This window comes from Castor canadensis, chromosome 14 (assembly GCF_047511655.1).
Source record: "Castor canadensis chromosome 14, mCasCan1.hap1v2, whole genome shotgun sequence".
Lineage (NCBI taxonomy): Eukaryota > Metazoa > Chordata > Mammalia > Rodentia > Castoridae > Castor > Castor canadensis.
Window position 1 is genome coordinate 112,978,525 of NC_133399.1, and position 21,363 is coordinate 112,999,887.

The window sequence follows — 21,363 nt, forward strand, 5'->3', positions numbered from 1 at the left end:
GACCATATATTCTAGGATGCTTTAGGATGTGAACAAATGAGTTTTGAGACTCCTTTAAATAAACTACAAACAGATAAGGATCTCCCATAATCTTGGTTTTAAAGATTTCGTCTGTAGATGGGAGATCCCAGAACTGGTTTGTCAGCTCAATGAATTGGTTCAATCTTTGTAATCTGCTGGCCTTGAGCACCGGTACCTACCCTCATGGCAGGAAAGCAGCTACACCAGTCTCCAGGAGAAAGGCAATGGCTTCTGCAAGAAGGTGGAGGCAGGAGGAAGAGGGCGTGTCCATGCAGGGTGCACTGGAATTCTTTCAACAAATGAATCTTTATTAATTCTCCAATTGTGTTCATGCACACACACATTCATTCTTTCCAGGAAATACTTGCTGAGCACAAAGCCACTGCAAGATGCCAGCTATAAAAAGGTGAATAAACATTCATTTCCTGCCCACAGCACAAACTGAGGAATATCCTTTGATGAGGCTTAAGATATTTAAGGCAAATAAAATGAATAATATGATCAAATTTCTGTTTTATGTCAAATTCCTAGGAAATATAATGGATAGCTTAAAGATGAGAAATAATAAGTATAAATTAATGAATAAATACAAAATAAGTGGGAAATGAAATATCTAAAGACAAGTTTTCCTAGGTGATATATCTGTATCTATCTATCTGTCTATCTATATGGAGACATTTTTCAAGTGCAGTAATTGGGATTCAGAATGATAAGTGATTTTAATCAAATTATATAAGCTATCCCCCAGATGGTCTGGTTGGAGCTGGAAGTCAAGTATTCTGGAGGATTTTTTTTCCTTATCTTTCATACTGCTGTTACCTGCACATTATTCAGTTAGACAATGAAAGTCATGGACAGATTTATAAAAGGTGAAGTAAGTTGGTGAGGAAGCTTCATTTTCTTTCCCTCCTGTTCTTTTCAAACTCTGAACTTGCCCATCTTCATTAATGAAAACACTGCCCTATTGAGATTGATTGTGCCAAGTTGTGTCTTTCACATGTTGACCTGTTCGTGGGAACTGTTGCCAGTGAGCTCGGCCACACTGAAGTTTCTAACTTTTTCTGTTTTTCCTTTCCCTCCACATCCAGCAGCTACTGCTCCACTGCTTCAAGTTGCCAGTCATTGGCTAGAATGAGCTGGTTTGTGTTTTCCATCTTTGGAAGTTGGGGTTGGGCTGTGTGTGTGATGGTTAAAAAGTGCAAAGTGAAAGAAGAGTCCCAGGACAAATGTCAGCTGAGAACATCAGAAATTCAAGAAATCCACCATCATTTCTTCCATCTGACAATAATTTCTGCATTTACTTATTTCACAGAGGTTTCTGGGGCCCAGAGTGGGAAGGAAGGAGGAACTGGCAAGGCTTGCTCTTTTTCTCAGCATGAACCCAGACCCTAATGTCTCACTGTGTCTCCCTGGAGCAAGTTGAATCTAGCACTGGGGCTGGAAAACAGCTCTGATGGACAGTAGAGACTTACCTACTTACACGATTAGTTATTAGTACATTGTTGCTCTCCTGCCCAGTTCTAAAGCCCAAGATTTGGGACAATGGATTCTTGAAGTGTGGGGAGAGGAGAAATGTCACTTCCAGGCAGTGACATTTACTGGTTCAAGATACACTCTGCTCACAGTTAAATCCTAGCTCCTAGGTTGAAGCCCTGTGTGTGGATAGGAAAGTTACTAAGGATTTCAGTGCCAAAGAAAACTCCATTGCCATCCTGTTTCAGAAGATAGCTGGGGAGGGTCAGACATGGTGGCTCATGTCTGTAATTCCAGCTACTCAAGAGGCAGAGGTTGAGATGATAGTGGTAAGAGATTAGTGGAGGCAAACAGTTAGCAAGACCACATTGCAACAAAAGAGCTACATTGGAAGCATGGGGAGTAGGATTTATGGTCCTAGGCTGGACTCCACCCAAAAAACAGCCAAAGCAAAAGGACTGAGGACTGGGGGTATGGCTTAAGTGCTAGGAACACCTTCCTAGCAAGTGTCAGACCTTGAGCTCAAACCTCAGTACCATAAAAGAAGATAGTTAGGATGTCCAGTTCATAATAAGCAATTATTTTGTTGAAAAAGCAATCAACATAAAAGCAATCATTATTTTACTGTAGTATTATTTTGACATGGAAGAAAGCAAACCGTGTGATATCCATTTCATTCATATCGCTGTGATGGTGAACCTTGTTGTCAGCTATATTAGATTGAGAGATACTAGGAAACTGGAAACCACACCTCTGCATGTGTCTCTGAGGAAGTTTCCAGAGATAGCAAGGTCATGAGGGCTCTGATCTAATCAGTACTTTAATCTATTGATGGATTCAAATTTTGAATGGACTATTGTGAGGTGACAGAACTGAGGAAGGTGGGCCTAACTGGGGATGGCTCACTGGGGACATCCTTTTGACTGAAAGATCTTGTCCCAGGCCTCCATCCAGAAGGCAAGGGTGCTGTCCAGCTTCCCACTGTCCACTCCCAGTGGAACTGTGTGGAGAACGCATACGTAATTCTCCTAGTAGTGATGTGTAACAATGGACATGGAGTAGTGCCTTGCAGAAACACTGTCTTGAGCTTGCTTTCCGGGGTATACCTGGGATCAGTCACATGGGCCTGAGTGACCACCCACATTGCTGACCTGTGTCTCCAACCTCCAGGGGTCCTTTGATACCATGTGGCCAAAACTATATGACCCAACCTTCCCAGCATTCATCATGGGAACACAGTGTCTGGCCTGGTCCTAGTCCCTCAGCTAAGCAGGGCTTCTCTCGTCAGGTCAGATATTTCAAAGCCTTAGCGGTTTCCTTCTAAAAGAAGGTTGAGGACCATGCTTTCAATGTGCAGGGGAGGGACACCTGGGCCTGTGTTATTGCACTGTCAATAATGCCAGCTGAAAGCTATGTATAGATGTTTTAAATAAGGAACATGCTTATTCATCTCCATATTTCATACTGAATCCTCTTGAAGTAGAATGAGTCACACTGTAATAATTATAAATAAATACATCAGATTTCTTCTCTGCTCCTGTGATTTGTACAGCACCATATTTTAAAATGTGTAGCTGGTTACAAACTAGGCATGAAGTGGAAACTTGAAAAACAGTATCTGATGATTATAACATGAAGTACATGGGGCTGCTGGAGGGATAGTTAATGTTTTGCATACATTTTCATTTTTAACTTAAAGGTAATTGAATGTTTTCAGATTTAGATGTAATATTTTCACATCTAAAGTTTGGCGAATATGTGCCATTAATATTTATTTATTTATCTATGGTTTGAGGTTTGAACTAGGGCCCACACGTTGAGGCACTCTAGCCCTTTTTTGTGGTGGGGTGTTTTTAGACATAGGATCTTGTGAATTATTTTTGCAGGCTGGCTTTGAACCATGATCCTCCTGATCTCTGCCTCCTGAGTAACTAGGATTATAAGTGTGAGCCACCAGCACCTGGCAACATTTTTTTTTTTTTAATTATGAAAGGTACATTCACCTTTTTGAAATTAGGGTGGCTACTTAAGGAGCTGAAGGAACCACCGGTACCGTTCTCCATTGTGACTGAACTGCACTGCACTGTCTTTGACTTTTGAATTGGGAATGGGTTTGTATTTGCTTGTGCCAGATTTTATTTGCATCATCTTGGGGAAAATAGTATTCATTCACTGGCAGGTGTCACCTCATTTACAAACTTGTCAGTCTGAAAGAAACTGTGGCACTGTGAAGATGTCTCATGCACAAAGTACCTCTGAGCTTCACAGTGGCCCCTGGGCATCCGGAACGTGCCCGTACACAGCTCTGTCACTGTGACTGTAACTACAGTTGCTGTCACATGGAACACAAATATTTTATGTTGCGTTTTGTTTGAGGTTCATGAGTCAAAGAGTTTCTGTTATGTGCTATCTTCCAGAACTTGTCCTTACTTTCTTCAGTAATAGGAAAATAGTTGAAAAATGCAAAACACATGGTGTCAGCAGCTTGTAAAATAATTTGGTGATGGGGTGCAGGGCACAAAGCCGGTTTAAGACCACACATTCCAGTCCTCAGTATGAAAATGCATCTGTCAGGAATGCATGTAAACACCCACTTTTCAAAGAGATTTTCTTTTGAAAGTAGAATTCAGATTTGTGAAGTGAGAACTGTAATTTCTAAATCCTCTTCCTTCATCATCTCATCTGCCTTCCTCAGCCCCCATCTTAAAGCAGGATGACTAACCAGAGACACAGTCTCTAAAGGAGTCACATTAGACAGACCCCTCTTTGCACCTGGAAGGGAGAAGCAGAGAGGGACAGAAATAAGCAGACAAGGGTAGGAGGCATGACAATGGTATTTGTGTTGCGATCCCTTTAACAGACTTCACCCCCACTTGTGATATTGCTGAAGAACGAGCCATCAGAGTTTGAAGTCAATATAATGAGTTTTTTAACTGAAGAAATTCTTTTAAGACAATTGGTATTATAATTAAGCAGCAGATTCAGAATCACCTTTTTATACATTTTTTTTTAAAAAGCCTCTCACCTGCCCTAACCAATACTCATATCCAACACCCATCCCATCTACAACTCAATCCTGACAGCCTTCTAAGGCACCTGGAGGAACTCTTGGTATTCCTCGCTTGGGAACATGGTCTCCTATTAGTGAGAAACATGCTTTAGTATTCTTTAGCTTTGGTTCAATAACCCAGGGAGGGTGGGTGGGGAGAAGGCAGGCAGAGCTGGAACTAGAGAAATGGAACAGTATGACAAGGTGGTCGCCAACCACCACTGTTGACTTAAGGTGTGCCCATTCCATAATAAATATCATAGCACAATGCAGGTAAGGACTGGCACTACGAATTACAGCTTTTTAAAATCTGCTGAAGTAGTTTTTATTTTGTAATATGCCTCTGATTTTTTTAAGTTAGATTATTTTTCTCTACTGATAACTTTAAAGAAAATGCCCGCTCAGTTTCTTCTGGTAATAATAAAATCAACAATAACAAAGTCTGAATAAGAAAATTACTACTTTCTTGTATAAACAACAGAAATTGAATGGTGACTTCATTTATAGCTGTAGAATTTGGGATCTCTCTCTGAGTGCATAAACTTGGGGGCCACTGAGCTCCAGTTTAGCAATGTAAGAGGAGACCGGCCTCCAAGAGGGATTTCTAGATCACTGTCCATATAGAAACCTACATTGTCTTTAGACCCGGGAAGAATTCAAGTTTTGAAGGTAGAGTAAGTATTTCTGATCACTTGTTAAGATGCTAGCATCTGTGATAGGAACATCCCACATCACCTCAAGATAAATCAGACTGCAACTGGTTTAGTAAAGTACCACACAGTTCAGTTTTCTTGAATAATTAAATCTACCCCCCACCCATGGACTCTAATGTTTCTTACTACATCAGGGTGGATTTCCTAAATCATCAGGAATTCCAAGTGATGCCAAACCACTGACTCTTCCAATCTTCTGTTTACCTGGGGTCTTGGTATCATTTTTCATTTTGAGAAATCCTCTTGTCTATGCTCCAGACACTGCATACCCCATTTGCCACCCCTTCCCAGCTGCTTTGCTATTTCATTTTCAAACTTAAATGTTCCTGCTGCTCTAGTCTCAGCTGTGGGCCAGCTGGTTAGTCACCCAAATCTGTCCTTAGCTCAGGTGTACAATTTTCCTACTGTGTACCAATCACTGTCTGGGTTCTGGAGATAGAAAATGAAGAGGCAGATGACCTTGCTGCTTTGGGCTTATTTATGTAAGCAGAATCCTAAATCAACAATGAAGTAGCTTCTGGTCATGTTGGTGCTGTCAAGAAAGCGCCTCGAAAGTGGAGTTGGGCAGGAGAGAGAAGGCTGGAAGTTACAGACATGGTGCTCAGAGAAGACAGACCTAGAGGTAGTGTCTAGCTGATACAGAGCTCTGAGAAGAAGGCAGGTATATGGAGATGCCCTGTGAGGATTTGTAGCTGGAGGAAAAGCACAAGCCAAAGAGGAAGGCTTGGGTTGTCCATGGATGGAACCAAGTGCCAGGGTTCACATCTAGACCCATCAGTGACTCCCATGGCTTACACTTCCATCTACATTAAAGTGAGTCCACATTTCAGTAACAGCCCTTCTCCCAAGTCCAGGCCCACGTGCCCACCAGAGCAGTTGATGTGACCACTTGGTGATTTGTTGGATCTAACATTGAACCATCAAAACTGGACACCTGGACTTCCATTGTCCATCTGTTCTTTTGCATTTCCATAGTGAAGGTTCCTGCCTTTATACAGTTTCTTGAAAAAGACCATGTCTTCTGACCTGGTGACCAAACCAATCCCAAAACCTTTCATGCCAATTTCCATTGTGTCAACATCACAGTGGGAATGCTGCAGCCAGACCAGCCTACAGAACCCACCTGCCTCCTGGGCTAGTCGGTATCACCTCCTGCTTGCCCTGTCCCGTTTTTCCAGACCTGGCCTCAAGAGTAGCCTAGGGGGATTTAACAGTGAACTGGATCTTTCCATCTCAACATCTTCAGAGGGTCTCCCTATGTTCCCTACTTTTCCTGAAGCTTCATAAGGATGGTTGCCTTGGTCATTTTGGGTTCTGTTCCAATCTTACTGCTTCTGAGAATGGGATTGTGAGGTTCACTGCCCAGAATGTCACTAATTCCTGCTAACGCCCACCCATCCTCTCATTTCAGCTCTAATACTATTGTTTTTCTGAGACCATCACTGATGCCTTCCAAATTGTGCTGTCCCACACCCTATCCACAACTCACAAATTGCTCTTTCTTGCTTCCTTCACAGCATCTGTCCCATTGTGTAATGGTGATGGTTTCCCTGAGGTCTTACTGTCTAGTATTTTCTCCATGACATCTTATTAGGACCAGGATACTGGCACCTCCAGTCACTAGGGCCGAGTCTCTGCACTGGGCATTGAATCAATCTTTCACTGAGCCTAGGTTGAATGTCTAAGTGGAATTGGCCACAATTAACTTGCTTTTCTATTTCCAAGTGTTTATTTCCTTGGTGATTTTGATTACACTAACATACAAAAATAATCACTTGAATTGTTAGTTTCTTGTGAATGAGAATGCATGATCTGTTCAAAACCTGTGTTATCATCCCTTCCAGTGTTTAAATATAATACAATACCATCAGAGGAAACAAGCGCAAACACTGTGAAAACAAAATTTCAAATCCACTTCTAGGTGAAAAGACATGGTTTCTTCTACAACTAGTTGTGTTGGACTTATGAGACGCTAAGCACCGTGTGTTTAAATGAGAATTCCAACATTTGGTCTCTCAGTCTTTGCTTATACTTTGCAAGTAATATTTCTTCTTTTTTAAGTGAAAAGTACATGTTGGTTCAGAATAACAGTATTTGGCTGCAATTCCCTCTGTGCCTACCATGTGGTGTTTTCCATCTCACCAATCCTTTACAAAGTAAACCTGTGTGTGATAACACCCTGGGTGAAGTTTCCCCGAGGGTAGGAATTGTACAGACAGACTCAGTGCATTAGTGCTGAAAGGAAGGTACACATGCTGGTTGTGATTGTCTCTGTTCTGAGCCACACTAGGTGCAGTGGAGACTCAAGGTCATTAAATCTTCATGTGGTGTTATTACACAGGCCCACCAGGTTCAACGGCAGATCTTTTCACAGTCCTGAAACCACTGAAAGCCTCACAGTTAATCCCATGTCTGCCATTTGCCCCAGCCTGAACGGTGCTTAAACTTTCTAAACCTCCCTGCCTCTAACTAAAAGATGCAGGATTTGAGTAGTGTTGTTTCACTTATACCATCAGTAACACAAGCCTTCTTCTTTCCCTCCCTTCCTTCCTTCCTCCCTCCCTCCCTTCCTTCTCTCTTTCTTTCTTCCATCTGTCTATCCATGCATCTATCTACCCATCTACCTATCTACCTATCATCTAGCTATCTGAGTTTCAAACAGTAACTATGTGCACCCTAACATACACACATGTATGTAATGGAGAACAGTGTTGAATGAATGCATTCAAGAAAGTAAACTAACAGATTAGGAGAGTCCCTGTCTACCACTGACAATCACATCAAAATGTTTTTTGTGCCTGGATCTTTGCCTCAGCACCTGATCTACATTCTCCTGTTTCTTAGGAAAACCTTTCCCTGACTACCCCATTTCTACACATTCTGTGACCATCCCCTGCTCATCTGAGGTCTTCATACCATTTCTTGGTGTCCCCCAAGTCCTCTCTGTGTATCTCCCAAGGCTTTGAATCCCTGGAAACAAAGGTTAAAATTTTTAAACTTTCCCTTATCCCTCTCCTTCATTCTTTCTCCTCTTCCTCCCTCTCCTTCCTCTCCCTCCCCTCCCTCTCCTTCCTCTCCCTCCCCTCCCTCTCCTCTTCTCCTCCACTCCTTCCCCTCCTCTCTTCCTTCTTCCCCTCTCCCTCTTCCTCTCCCCTTCCTTCCTCCTCCATCTCCTCCTTTCCTTTCCTCTTCCCTTTTTCCGCCTCCTCCTCTTCTTCTTTCTATTTTTAGTAACTTTTAAAAAACTTTGGGTACTAGACCACTTAAAAGAGAAACAAGAGTCCTTGCTTGGATGGCTGTACCCTGAAGCTAGAAAGCAATAGATGTGCTGCCCTATGCCAGGTTCCTGTTTGACATTGCTCTCCTGAGCGAGGCATGATCGGTAAGGTTCCCAGGCTTCTTTCTGCAATGCTGCTGTACCTTCTCCATGGACCTGCACCTGCTCCCCTGACCTCTATATTGAGTGGCTCCCTCACAGGGCTTCTGCCACTCTCCTCATCCTTGGACTTGCTGTCACACCTCATGCCTGCAGTTGACCTAAAGACATCCTTTCAACTATGGCTTGCATAACCCATAGCCCTGTATCTTTTGTGCTTCCTAACTCAGTTTGTCACAGAAAGACACCTTATGTATGCAGAGAAGTTTTTAATTCTAATCAGGCTGCCCTTTAGAATCTTTTATGGGGCATTGATATCTGAAGTGTAATATAAACAATTTCAACCATAAATGAAGGGAAAAAGTTCCATTCATTTTTATTGTCTACATGAGTACTAGCTCCTTAAAAGCTTCCTTCTTGGCCAAGAGTGAAAACTAGATTGATAAGGAATGAGGACTTGGAAGTTAAAGACTTGCTGCACACTCCAGCGAAGTAAACCTGCTGTGCTGAGACCCCAGCTCGCTCCTCATTTCTTAAACAGGAAAATAACAATTCCCTTATAAGGTCTGTGAAGATTAAATTCCGTAGCGTGTGTGAAAGTGTCTGTCAGAACGTAGCACATGTAGTTCATGTCTCAGTTTTTATTGTTTAGCTCATAACTCCTTACACAAATAAAATTTTGTAGGAACAGATAGTGTTAAGTCATTATTTTTCTAGATTTATTAATACATAATTTGCCCTAATGAGGACAATACTAAAAGCAATATGGTATACTCAATTGAGACTTGATGAATAAATATAGCAGCATGGCTTGAAATAACCTGCATAATTTTTTCAGTGAATTTTAAGTGTCAACAATGTCAGGATTAGAAATAATCCATCATGACTTCTTTAATGAGATGTAAATGAATTATTTATAGTGTTCAGAACTGAAACACTGAGTACATATTATCTTATTTGTGTGGTAATCATTATTTCCATGACCTTGCTACTATTTTCAAAATGCCCCTCAGCCCTGCAAGAAATGTGTCGTAGTGGTCGCTTCTCAGTACAGTTATCTGTCTTCGTTTCATGTTTGCAAAGTACCTGAATAACACATTTGGCAAAACTGCACATGCTGATATGCTGACATGGTGGGATTTCTGCACCAAATCAAATCAACTGCATTTATTGATATGTTAATTATAATGTTTAAATGTGCATAATCCAAAAAGTCTGTATTGGATAATTTAATATTCTGCTCTTTGAAGTGCATAAATAGCCATGTGTGGCCTCATGCCTGTAATCCCAGCAGAGATAGGCAGGACCGCAGTTCAAGGACAGCCTGGCAGCATAAAGATAGTGAGACTCCATTGCAACATATGAGCCTAGTGTGGTGGTACACATCTGTCACCCCAGCTAGTGGGAGGCATCAGTAGAAGGATTGCATTCCAGCCTGGTACTAGGCAAAAAACAAGACTCTATCTGAAAAATAACTTAAAATTTAAATCTCTGGAGGCATGTTTTGAGTGGGACAGATATATAAATTATACAATATTGGTATCATTTAAGCATATTAGTCCCAAGGTACCTAAATGAAAGATTCTGAGATCATTTATAAACTGAAATCAGAAAGAAACTTTCTATGGGTACACATCCTTCAGATAATTAGTACTTCCTACTTTTTCAAATCTAAGAATTGACAAAGGCTTCAAGATTTAATTAAATTACATTAATATGAAATATTCAATTGATATTTAAATATAAATGTAATTCATATTTATATAATTATATTTAACTCTATGAAACTTCAAATAAATGTTTATATTTAATTATTGATGTGTTTGGAGGTAGATCATATTCTTACATATGATATACAATTATATATTCATATTTGACTGTTATGTATTTAAATAAAACATACATGTACACGTGTAAAACATTATACACAGAGCATATGTATATTCTCCAAATAGATAGTACATTGACTTCAATTTTTTTTCTCACATTTCTGACCTGGTGTTTTAGATAACGTACAAAGTAGCAGACAGTTTTCTCATCAAACGTTGTCCTAACTGTTGGGTGATCAAGAATTATAAGGATCCTGTAAGATTTCTTTTCATGAATCCTCAGGGGTGTTCATGAATCTTAGTCAGGCTTGAGCTGCACAGGAAGAGACGGGAGAAAGGAACCTAGAGTCCCAGCTGCACACTCTGGGTGGGCTCGTCTGCCCCTGGGCAGAATAGCAGGGCAGGGTCCTTGGTTCCTGGGGCTATGAGCATGTGTTGGGGACACACTTCAGTGTGTACTGTGGGACAGGACACATAGTAACAGGTGATGCTCGAGGCTCCTGTAAAATGTGCAGTGACCTTAGCTATGTTAAGCTCACTTGCACTGATTTCATACTAGAATATGCGTAGCTTTCGTTTTGGTTAAACAGCAAATAAACACCTTGTTTAAATTTGAAGCTACATAAAGAAGCGATTTCCTCTTTGAATGCTCGCTGCCATGGCAATCTGTCAGTTGCGAGGATAGCTATTAATATTAATGCCCTCATGAGATAATCTACTTGTTTTCCCCTCTTGTAGCAAAACAGTCTAGGGAGCCAATTATGTTACACAGACTGAAAGTTTTGAATGGTAGCCAAATGGTCTTTATTTGTTATGCAATAAAGAGTTATTAATTTCCTTTTTAGGTCCTCACTAATGTATTTGAGGAAAATTCATTAGAATCTAAAGTATGTTTAAAATATAAATTACTGTACAACAAGAGAGAGTTTGATTGGCACTCAGGGCAGCAGAATTGGAGAGAAGAGAACATGAGGAAATTCAGATAAAATAATTAATGCAGGAGACTTTCAACTACTACTGTTTCACAAGACGCACCTTGGGGTATGTAGTCAGAAAAGAGCATCACAATAAATCAGAGGCTTGAAAACCCAGCCTTCGGTTCTCACGTGACTGTAAGTTCTGCAGATCCAGTAGAAATCCATTAATAAGAGACACGAATCAATACTTGGAAAGCAGTGTGGTTTGCTCACTTCCTGCCTGTGTAAAGTGTGCCTTTAAACCCCAGTGCTGCATTGACACAAATTCGCCATCCTAATGTCAACAACTTTGCTTTCACTAATTTATGTGGACCTCGTAAACATTTGTTGACTACTGGGAGATAAAAACCAACCACTTCTAGAGATCTCAAATGTTCAAGAGAAACAAAGGAAGGTACAAAACCTTCTGTTGTGCATGTGGAATGTCCCAGGTGAGGTGCTCAGTGAACAGAATCAGAAAGAAGTTACCATAGCAAAATCCCATTATCATCCATCAGTCATCTTACTGGTTTAGGGGGAAGGAGTAGTATGTAGGAGGTTCCTTCTTGCTGAGATAAAAGCCCTGCAAACCACATGGGTAAAATATATTAGAAGTTGCATTTTTTCCCTTCAGTGAGGAAAAACCGAGTCTAGTAAATATTGAAGGAAAAATGTCAGCATTGATTTGTTTCAAACTGATTCCAGTGGGAACATCTGACACACGTAATATCCTCAAACACATGCCAGACAGGTTGCCAGTCACCCCAAGGTCATGGTTAGGGTTGAGGATGTTGTTACTGAGGAAGTCCGGCCGAGTACTCTGTATAACAATGTTTGTGATTGTTATATCACCCAAAACATACATCACCTCTTTGTGGGTTTAAAATGGTTAGAGTTTGTCTCAAACTTGATCTGGCTGAAACAGGTCTGTAGGTCACAAAAGAAATACAGATTAACACCAAAAATAGGCAATCCTAGTAAATCACATGGCCGTCACACGCCGAAGTGTGACTTTAGTAGAAAGTCTCTTACATTGGATTATTAATTCCAAAGATAAGCTACAACCTAATTCAAAATGGCACCTTGCAGAGAGATTGAGCATTTAGTCCATTTTACATCTCTAGTTAGCTGAAGGTGGATTATGTGTCATGTGTAACCTTTGATTCTGGGTTTTTATATAAAGGGAAATTGCTACCAGATGGTTGGAACTGAAGCCTCATGGCTCAACCATATAGCTTCTCATGTGTATCTTTGGGAATATAAATGAAAACACCTTTCTACTTCTCTTTTGGATCTTCAGTATCACATAATTCCTATAATTTTTATGAAAAATAAAAGAAATTTCTTACAAGTGGCCTTACTTTAGTTTGCAAAGCTCTTCAATTTATAATATCTCCCAAGGTCACCATGGCAGTTACAGGGAAAGAAACCTGAATTTGGTCTCAACTGTATCATAACTCCAGTCTGGTTTTGTTTTTATTTCTGTAAAATGAGTTTAATATTAACACCACATGTAGTGATCATATGGATTAAATGCAGAAGCATGTGAAATGATTCTTAGATTTTCTACAAGAATTATGCTTTTTAAATCGTCATCATCAGAATTATTATTCCTAACACTAATTATTTCTGGTTATTTCTCTAATATAAACTTTATCTCCACTGGTGTACGTTGCACCTCTGTTAACACAGAAATGGATGCTTACCCTCGCCCTACATCCTGAGTGCTTCCTTCACCGAGGCAGCCAGGCTAGCTGCACAGTTTGTCCAGTCAGTTCCGTGCTGAGTGTTGATTGACCTTCTCACAGCAAGTGATTTGTTCGAGAAGCATATGTCTTGTTGCTATACCTACCTCACAAGGATTGCGTGCATCTAGTGAGATATTAGGAACCAACATGCTTGGACAAAGTCATTTAAAATGTATACATTAATATAATTTACGCATTTAGAATCCAAAACTTTATTCAAAGTCTTATAACTGTTTTAATTTGTTACTGAGCATCCACTTGTATGATTTTAGGTCTTGCTTTTGTGTAGTTACTGATGGATGAGAAACTCATCTGTGGAATTTTTTCAGTTTGGATTTTTAACTCCAAGGTTTTGACTAAAATTTAATATGTGTATTAATATCTATGACATGTGTCCTAGGAGATTTGCAAAGATACAACTCAACAAAATTACAGTTAAATGGTGTTTAGCCCAGCAATTTTGTCTTTTGAAACTGTTTCTCTGAGGCACTGGGGATCCTGCTTGAAGTAGATTGATCTCTTCAACTGCAGGCAACTTTAAAGGTTCAGTTGTTGGAGGACTTAATTACTTGTGATGTGTATAAAATACATGGTAGCATTTATGGAGTTCATTGTTTGCCTGGACACACACTGTCTGCAACCCTGCTTTTTCTGTCATCTTAACACATAGACACCTATTCATTCCTGCCTCAGACAATTATCTATATTTTACGTCTAATTTCTTATTATTTTTGTTATCTTCTGCCGCTTTTGATCCTTTCAGGCTGTCTGAGCACTCACAGAATTCCAACCTAGTACCTTTTCTTTAGTAAATAAATGACCTTGGCATTATCTTTGGAAAGATCCAGAATGTTTGACCTAATGAGGATGGGTACCTCCAACTGCTCTCGTTCATATGACACAAGAAGAAAGGAAAAGCATAAGTAGACCCTTGGAAAGCCTTGGTGTTATGAGTTAAACCAGTTTGAACACCAAAGAATAGCGAAATAAGACCAGGCTGGAGAGTATCACTTCTGGCAAAAACCCAGCAACAGACGTTCACTTGAGGGAACAGTCAACGTGTGCACCGCAGGACGGATCGATCGAGCTTGAGAGAATGCAAGAGTCAGCTAGCTGATGACAGCCAAAAGTAAATATGGTGGGACTCACATTGGTCAGTGGGATTTAAAAATCAGTGCATCTCAATATATTTAGGAGATTAATTTAGAGATTTATTGGTGGCCCATTCACATTGGCTGAAATGATGCGTACCATAAAACCATGGAGTTGAAGAAAAATAGTTGCTCTCTCAGAAAGGTATACCTTTATATGTCAATATCAGTATTTACATATGAATTCATAGAAACATATCTATATTAACAAGCCTATGACCGTGACTAGGCTGATATCAAATCTCTTTACATATCTGTATTTACACGTCTATGACTATGCCATACGGGGAGGCAGGCCAATTTATAAAATGAAATATTAACAAGTTTTTAACACTTTTAAGTTTTGTGGCATTAAACACATTTAATCATTGTGCATCCATCTTCAGAAAGTTCTCATCACACCACCTGAACCTCTGTACCCACAACTCCTGCTCCCTCTGGCTCGATGACTTTGACTCATTTTCATTTTCATCCTCTCTGTGTCCTGAGAACTAAAGTGCATCTCTCCTTGGCAGTGAATAGTTGGAACTTGCTCGTTAACTGTCATTTGCTTGGGAAGTTATTAGCTTGCTAGTGCTGCTAAAATGGAGTTACACAGACTGAGTGTAACTTACTTCTCGCTGTCTGGAGGTGGGAAGTCTGAGAGATCAGCGGGGCTGCTCCTTTCAGAGGCAGATCTCTTGAACTCATTGATGGCTGTTTTTCTGGGTCTTCACATCCTCATCTTTAGTGAGGCCAGCTGTCATATTGGACTTGGGTCTGCCCTAATGACTGTACTGTGTTAGATATCACCTCCCAGAACCTATCTGAATACGGTAACCCCCAGAGGCACTGCGGTTCATAACTTCAGTATCTAATCTGGGGTCAGGTCAGCTGGTAAGAGGGCGTTCAGCCCATTTACATTTAGAGTAATGGGCATTCCCTCCTTCCTTTCTCCTTTGTTGTCTTCATTCTTCATTTGTGTTCAGTTGTTGCTTTGTAAGGACACATGGATTCTCTTTCCTCTTCCATTTATGCATTTCTTACACATATTTTCTTTGCGGTTACTGTAGCGATTACATCTAACATCCTAAACTTATGAAAACATTTCGAATTAATACCAACTTAACTTTAATCACATCCAAAAACTTGCTCTTTATAGCTCTTTCCTCCCAACTTGGTGCCATTGATGTCGCAAGTTACATCCTTATATATTATGTATCTATTGATATAAATTTATAAGTATTTTGTACATTTACCTTTTAAACACTGCTGAAAATAAAAAAGAATTACAAATCAAAATTACTAATATTTAAAAAATATTTTCCATGTATTTACCTTTACTGCAGGACTACTTCTTTTCATTTTTCACCAAATTACCATCTAATGTCCTCTTATTTCAACTTGAAGGACATCCTCTGAAATGTCTTGTGGGGCAGATCTATTGGTAAGGAATGCTTACCTTTCATCTGGCTGAAAATGTATTTAATTCTCCCTCATTTTTTAAGGGAAAGTTTTGCTAGATACAGAATTTTCAGTTGGTAGTTATTTTTCATACTTAAAACTTTCAAACCTGTGAGGTTTCAGCTGAGAAATCTGCTGATAGTCTTTTTAGAGATTCCTGTTTTGTGATGTTACTTTTTTCTTTCCAATTTCAACAATCTCTCTGTCTTTTGACAATTCAATTACAATGTGTCTTGTAGACCTCTTTCTTTATCCACTCTTGATGCTCATTGGGCCTCTTAAATTTTTATACCCTTTTAACTATAAGTGATGGAATGTCTTGTTCAAATGGATTTTAATTAGAAAATATAGTTAGGATTGCTTTTTCTGCCTCAATAATGATAAACAGTGTTCAGAGTCTTGACATATCTCTTACAGTCCACTCAAGTTATTTCTTTCATCCTGGAACTCCAGTGATGGCACCAATGTTCTATGTTCAAAATCCAGGGACAGTGTGAGGTCCCGAGTAAAGGAGAGATGTTCACTCACAAGGATGTCTCCCAGAAGCACTCCCGTGGACATCCCCCCACATCCCTTTGTAATGCATTGGACCAGAAGCCATCTGTTAAACACATTTCTAGCAAAAAAGAGGGCAATGCCTTAGTTGGATGAGATACAATATATGAGGTGGATGGAAATTGGGGTGGCCTCCACTCTATCTAATAAGCAGACAGTTCTTTAGAAACTAGCCTGTGTTGATTTGGAGCACATCCAACAGGAGGGCCAGCTCTTCATGAAAGACTCGGGAAATAGTCCAATACACCGTACAAAGATACCGGTCCTATTTTAGTTCACTGCTAAGTACATTCAGTGATTAAAAAGTAAGTAATTTTATTGAAAATATCTCTTTATAGATCTTAACAGGTAATTATCATCTGCATTGTGAGCCATGGGGAATGAAGGAAGTCTTTCTTCTTTTGTAAATGTAGGCATTTCCCTATGAATCCTATTCATCGTGACACAGGGTAAGGGGACTCACACTGAACAAATGAGTTTTTAATTAAATTTTGACCTCTTCAATAGAGAAGAAACCGAAGAGTGTTGCCAACCTTTCATTGTGGAAGTAGTCTTTAATTTCCAGAAATAAGAATACTTTTACTTTAATGCAGCTAAGCTTTCTTAACTCTGAGAAAGTCACATTTTAAGTCATCACCATCAAGAAACGGAATACACATAAAGTAAATTTCTTCTCCTGAGATTTCTCCAGCAGCTCCTAATGCTGTTTTTCTCTATTCTAGTGAGTCAAGGAGGCGTTGCAGTGGTCTCTGACATGTGTCCCGATCCTGGGATTCCAGAAAATGGTAGAAGAACAGGTTCTGACTTCAGGTAGGAAATGAAGTAATTTCAGCTGTCATTTTTGTTTAACCCTTTGTCCTTTTAGTTTAAAGGCCCAATTTTTCAGTTATTATGCAGCTATGTTATTTGTGGAATTCAAACAAACCATGCTAAAAAATTCCAGGTATGACAGAAGTGAAGCCTTTCAGTATATGGGCCGGTGTTAAAACTTTGACTCTAAAAGTATGTGATCAAATTTGTCATCAGGATGTTTTTCTGTTTTCAATCTGTGCCATCTGATATTCTAATGCTTTTAATCTTTCAAAATAAAGGGACAGAAATCTAATTATAGCCTCATAGTTATTCCATTAAATAAACTTTCATGATGAGTATTAGTCGCAGTCAGTGCAATTTGTTCAGAAAATGGTGTGAATCGTCTTCCTGGAATTATGAAGCCCTGGGGACACGCTCCAGTCTCTGCATGACGAATGCCATGTGCTAATTACAGTGCTGTGACTTTGGATTTTTGCATGTCTCTCAATTAGTTCAAGACACTTAACATTTGTTACCTTACAAGATTAGACCCCTAATAGGCCTAAGCTGAAAAACCAAGGCAAAAATGAGCAATAAATGAGTTTTTCCTCCCAACCATCTTTCCATTCTGTGAGGGAAAGATAAAAACCCATAGGTTCAGAGAATTACAGCCAATCAAGTGAGCTGGAAAGTGAAGGGAAGTAATGATCCCGTTGGAGAGGGAAGAGGATTGTTATTCAGCAATACTAGAATAGGAATGGTAGTTTTTAAAAGACAGGGAAACAATACAGTTGACTGCAGTATGGCTATAACCAATTTGGTGGCACTATTCAATTTTCTGTGGCCCATTTCACAGTGACATAGACTGGGTGAGTTATTTTTAAAAAGGTTTATTGCGGCTTGTAGTTGTGGAGATCTGAGGTTAGGGGCCACATTTTGGGGTGACCTACTTTGTAGCAGACTCCCAAAGTGCTATGAGCGTTACATGGCGAGGTCAAGAGCTCCTGTGTGTTGCCTCTTCTGGTCTTTCTCTCTACTTACGAAGCTACCAGGATTCAGTCATGAGAGTCCACCCTGATGACCTCCTCCAATGCTAATCAGTGCCCAGCCACCTCTGGACACCACAGTTGGATTAAATTTCCACCTTGACAATGGGGAGTAAATTTGAACACATAAAGCCTTGGGGGGGGGGGCACCAAACAATATGCAAACCATAGCACCAGAAATATATTCTTTTCTGTGAAAAGGAAACAAAAGCTTACAAGTGATGGCATAGGGCATTGGACTGCATCTGCTATGTCAAGTGGTTAAGTCTATTCACCTTCCTGTGAGCAGAGCCTGAGATGGAGGTGATGTTCAAGCAGTGTTGCTTGTTTGTTTTTGAGAATGTTCTCTGGAGACGGGGGATGGGGGAGTAGCATAGAGCTGGAGTAAGCAAACTAAGAGAATGCTGGTCAACAGGGGCTGACTTCAGACTGATCTCCCAGGGAGTTCGAGAACATTGGAGTTGTTGAAGCAAAGCAGTTCAGAGAAGGAGATTGGCTTCCACATCATATAAAGAAGTTCCTTGAAGGCATTCGGAATTATGTCTCTTTTGAAAATGAAGCAAATAAATAATATGGCATATTCTTGCTAGAACCCAGCTTGCCTTCCTGCATATCCCTTCCCTGTCTCAAAGTCACTTGCTCATCTTCTCAGCCAGGAAAACCATTCTTTATTCTCACTTCCAAAGAAACTTACACATCCCCCCGCTACAGCCGCCACCATGCAACATCATGCTGGGTTTGCCGGGGGCTTCGCCACCAGCCCTAGGCTTTGCCAGGATGGAGCAGTATCCTATTGTTAGAGGGTGGTCTTAGGAGACCCTGGTTAAGATGACCTCAGGTCCTTGCATCTCTAGAACAAAGAACTGGAGAGAGACACAGATTGCAAATCAGTAGTAAAGTTTTATTGAAAAGAAAAGGAAAGTTTAGGCCCCGTAAAAAGAAGAGTCATGGGCTCTGGTCAGATGGCACAGAGATCTGATCTTTTTTCAAAGGGCAATTTATAAATTGTAAGGGCAAACACTGGGAAACACTGGGCAGCCTGTGCAAGAGTGGCTAAGGTGATTGACAGGTGTGACCGACAAGGTCTTGTTATATAACATGGGGCATTCTGCAAAGACCTTTAATTGTATACGTGGGATGCAAGTAATACTCATGAGTTCTTAAGTAGGAGATGGTCAAAAGGGTGAATTTAAGCGCACAGGTGCTGTCTCTGCAGCCTGTCTAGGACCATTTCCCTTTATCTCTTCCTTTGACAGGATGCATCTAACCACAAAGCAGATGCTGTTGATCGCAAATGAGCCATCAAGGGCAGAGTTTAGGTGGAACTGTCCATCAGCTGACCACTTGCAGTTTTATGTCAACTCTTTCTACACCTCTGATCTGCCCTGGGTCACTATTGGCCTCTGCCTCTTCCGTGACCAAGACAGAATCACCCAAGGGCACTGAGCACGTTACCACAAGGATTGTATGGGCAATAGGAGCTGATGGAATATCTTGTCTCTGCCTTGATTCTTCCAAGGATTCCAGAAACATTTTCATCCGTTTTCTTGGTTCTGTTTCACAGCAATGTGAAGTAGATATTAACTGATAACGCCCAGCGCTGTGAATCACACCCCATGCTAACGAGAGCCAGTACAAATGCTTACACCCCAAAAGTGAGCAGCAATTAAGGAACACTGAGGCAGGGTTCTGTTGGGCACAGGGGGGATAATGGACATTTTATTAACATCTTACGCGACTGTGCTCATTGTTACTGTTTTATTCTCACAACAGCTGTTTCTGAAGAAGTTTAACAGAGTTGAGCATTAGCTCTGAGGGCTATATTGATCCTGCTGGGGTGAAAGGCAGAGAGCACCAGGTTGTCCTCTCGTGAGGCCCTCAAAGAAGGAAGGCAAACCTTCATAGAGACCTGCAGTCTCACTGTCTTGGGGACAGTGCTGTTTACCTGTCTACAACAGGAGAGCACCTGGGAAAATGACTCCATAGACCATGGTGGTGGAGTTTTGCTTTCTGTTGCTTTTGTTCTTAGGTTTCATAGGACGTTATCACTAGACAATTCTGCAAATAAAGACTCTGAACTTTTACTTTCTCATCTGAGGATCATTTGTTTCTTTTCCTTGCCTGAAGGCACTGGCTAAAACCTGTATTACAAGGTTGAGTGAAAATGGTGAGGTAACTCTGCTTATTCTTAAGCTTAGGTGGGAAGAATTCTGGTTTTAATCAGAGCTGTGTTATCAGTTCCAGGTTTTTTATTGATGAATTTTATCAGTTTGAGGCTCTACTCTTCTATTTTTTTCTAATTAAAAACTAGAAATGGATGAAGGAATTTGTCAAAACCTTTGCTTGTATCTACTAAGATGATCTGTTGTTTGTTTAATTTATTAGCATCATGAATTGATGGATAGCTTTTCCAGTGTTAAAAGACCTTGAATTCTGGGATAAATTAATTTGGTTATGATGTGGTAGCATTTTTGAAGCATTTTCTTTTCCAGCACTAAGGATTGAACCAGGGACTTACCCATGCTGGGCAAATGTTCTGTCACCAAGCTGCATCCTCAGAACCTCCACAGGATGTTAATTTGACTTGCTGAAATTTTGTCCAGTTTTGTAGCATTACTTTCACGAGAAATGATGTTCCGACTTTTCTGGTTTTGCTATTGGAGCAATTTTGATCTCATAAATTTAATTGAGAATTGTTCCTCTGTGATATTCTAGAAAGGTTGTTGCGTGATTGGTACTATCTTTTTCTTAAATGTTGGGAAAATTCACTAGTGAAACCATCAGAAATTGAAATTTTCTTATGAGAAGATTTTTAATTACAAATTCTTCTTCTTTTCTACTTCCAGGCCTATTTGTGTTACCTGTTTCTACTTGAATGAGCTGTGAGAGCTTGTAATGTTCAAGGAAATTTTAAATTTCATCTAAGTTGTCAAATTTTTTGACACAAAATTTTTCATAGTATTTTTACATCAATAGTGATTGGTTATCAGCACCTCAAATTCCTTATATTCGTATTTTTTAAATTTTACTGATCTGAAAAGTAACAGCTCAATGTTTTTGATGTTCTACAGGAAAAAACCCCCACAAACATTTTGTTTCACTGCTTTTTAAAAATTTTTCTTCAAGTTAATTGATTTCTTTTTTTTTTTTCTTTTATTATTCATATGTGCATACAAGGCTTGGTTCATTTCTCCCCCCTGCCCCCACCCCC

At 40.1% G+C, this 21,363-nt stretch overlaps 1 protein-coding gene across 2 annotated transcripts in view; it reads left to right on the top strand.

The window, feature by feature from the left end:
* The window catches only part of Csmd1 (CUB and Sushi multiple domains 1), a 1,661,894-nt gene that overhangs the window by 1,103,460 nt on the left and 537,071 nt on the right, over positions 1-21,363 (top strand). For both annotated transcript variants that reach the window (XM_074055299.1, XM_074055300.1), the window contains exon 8: positions 17,037-17,124. In XM_074055299.1, coding sequence (XP_073911400.1) covers positions 17,037-17,124 — 88 coding nt within the window. The remainder of the gene's footprint in view (positions 1-17,036; positions 17,125-21,363) is intronic.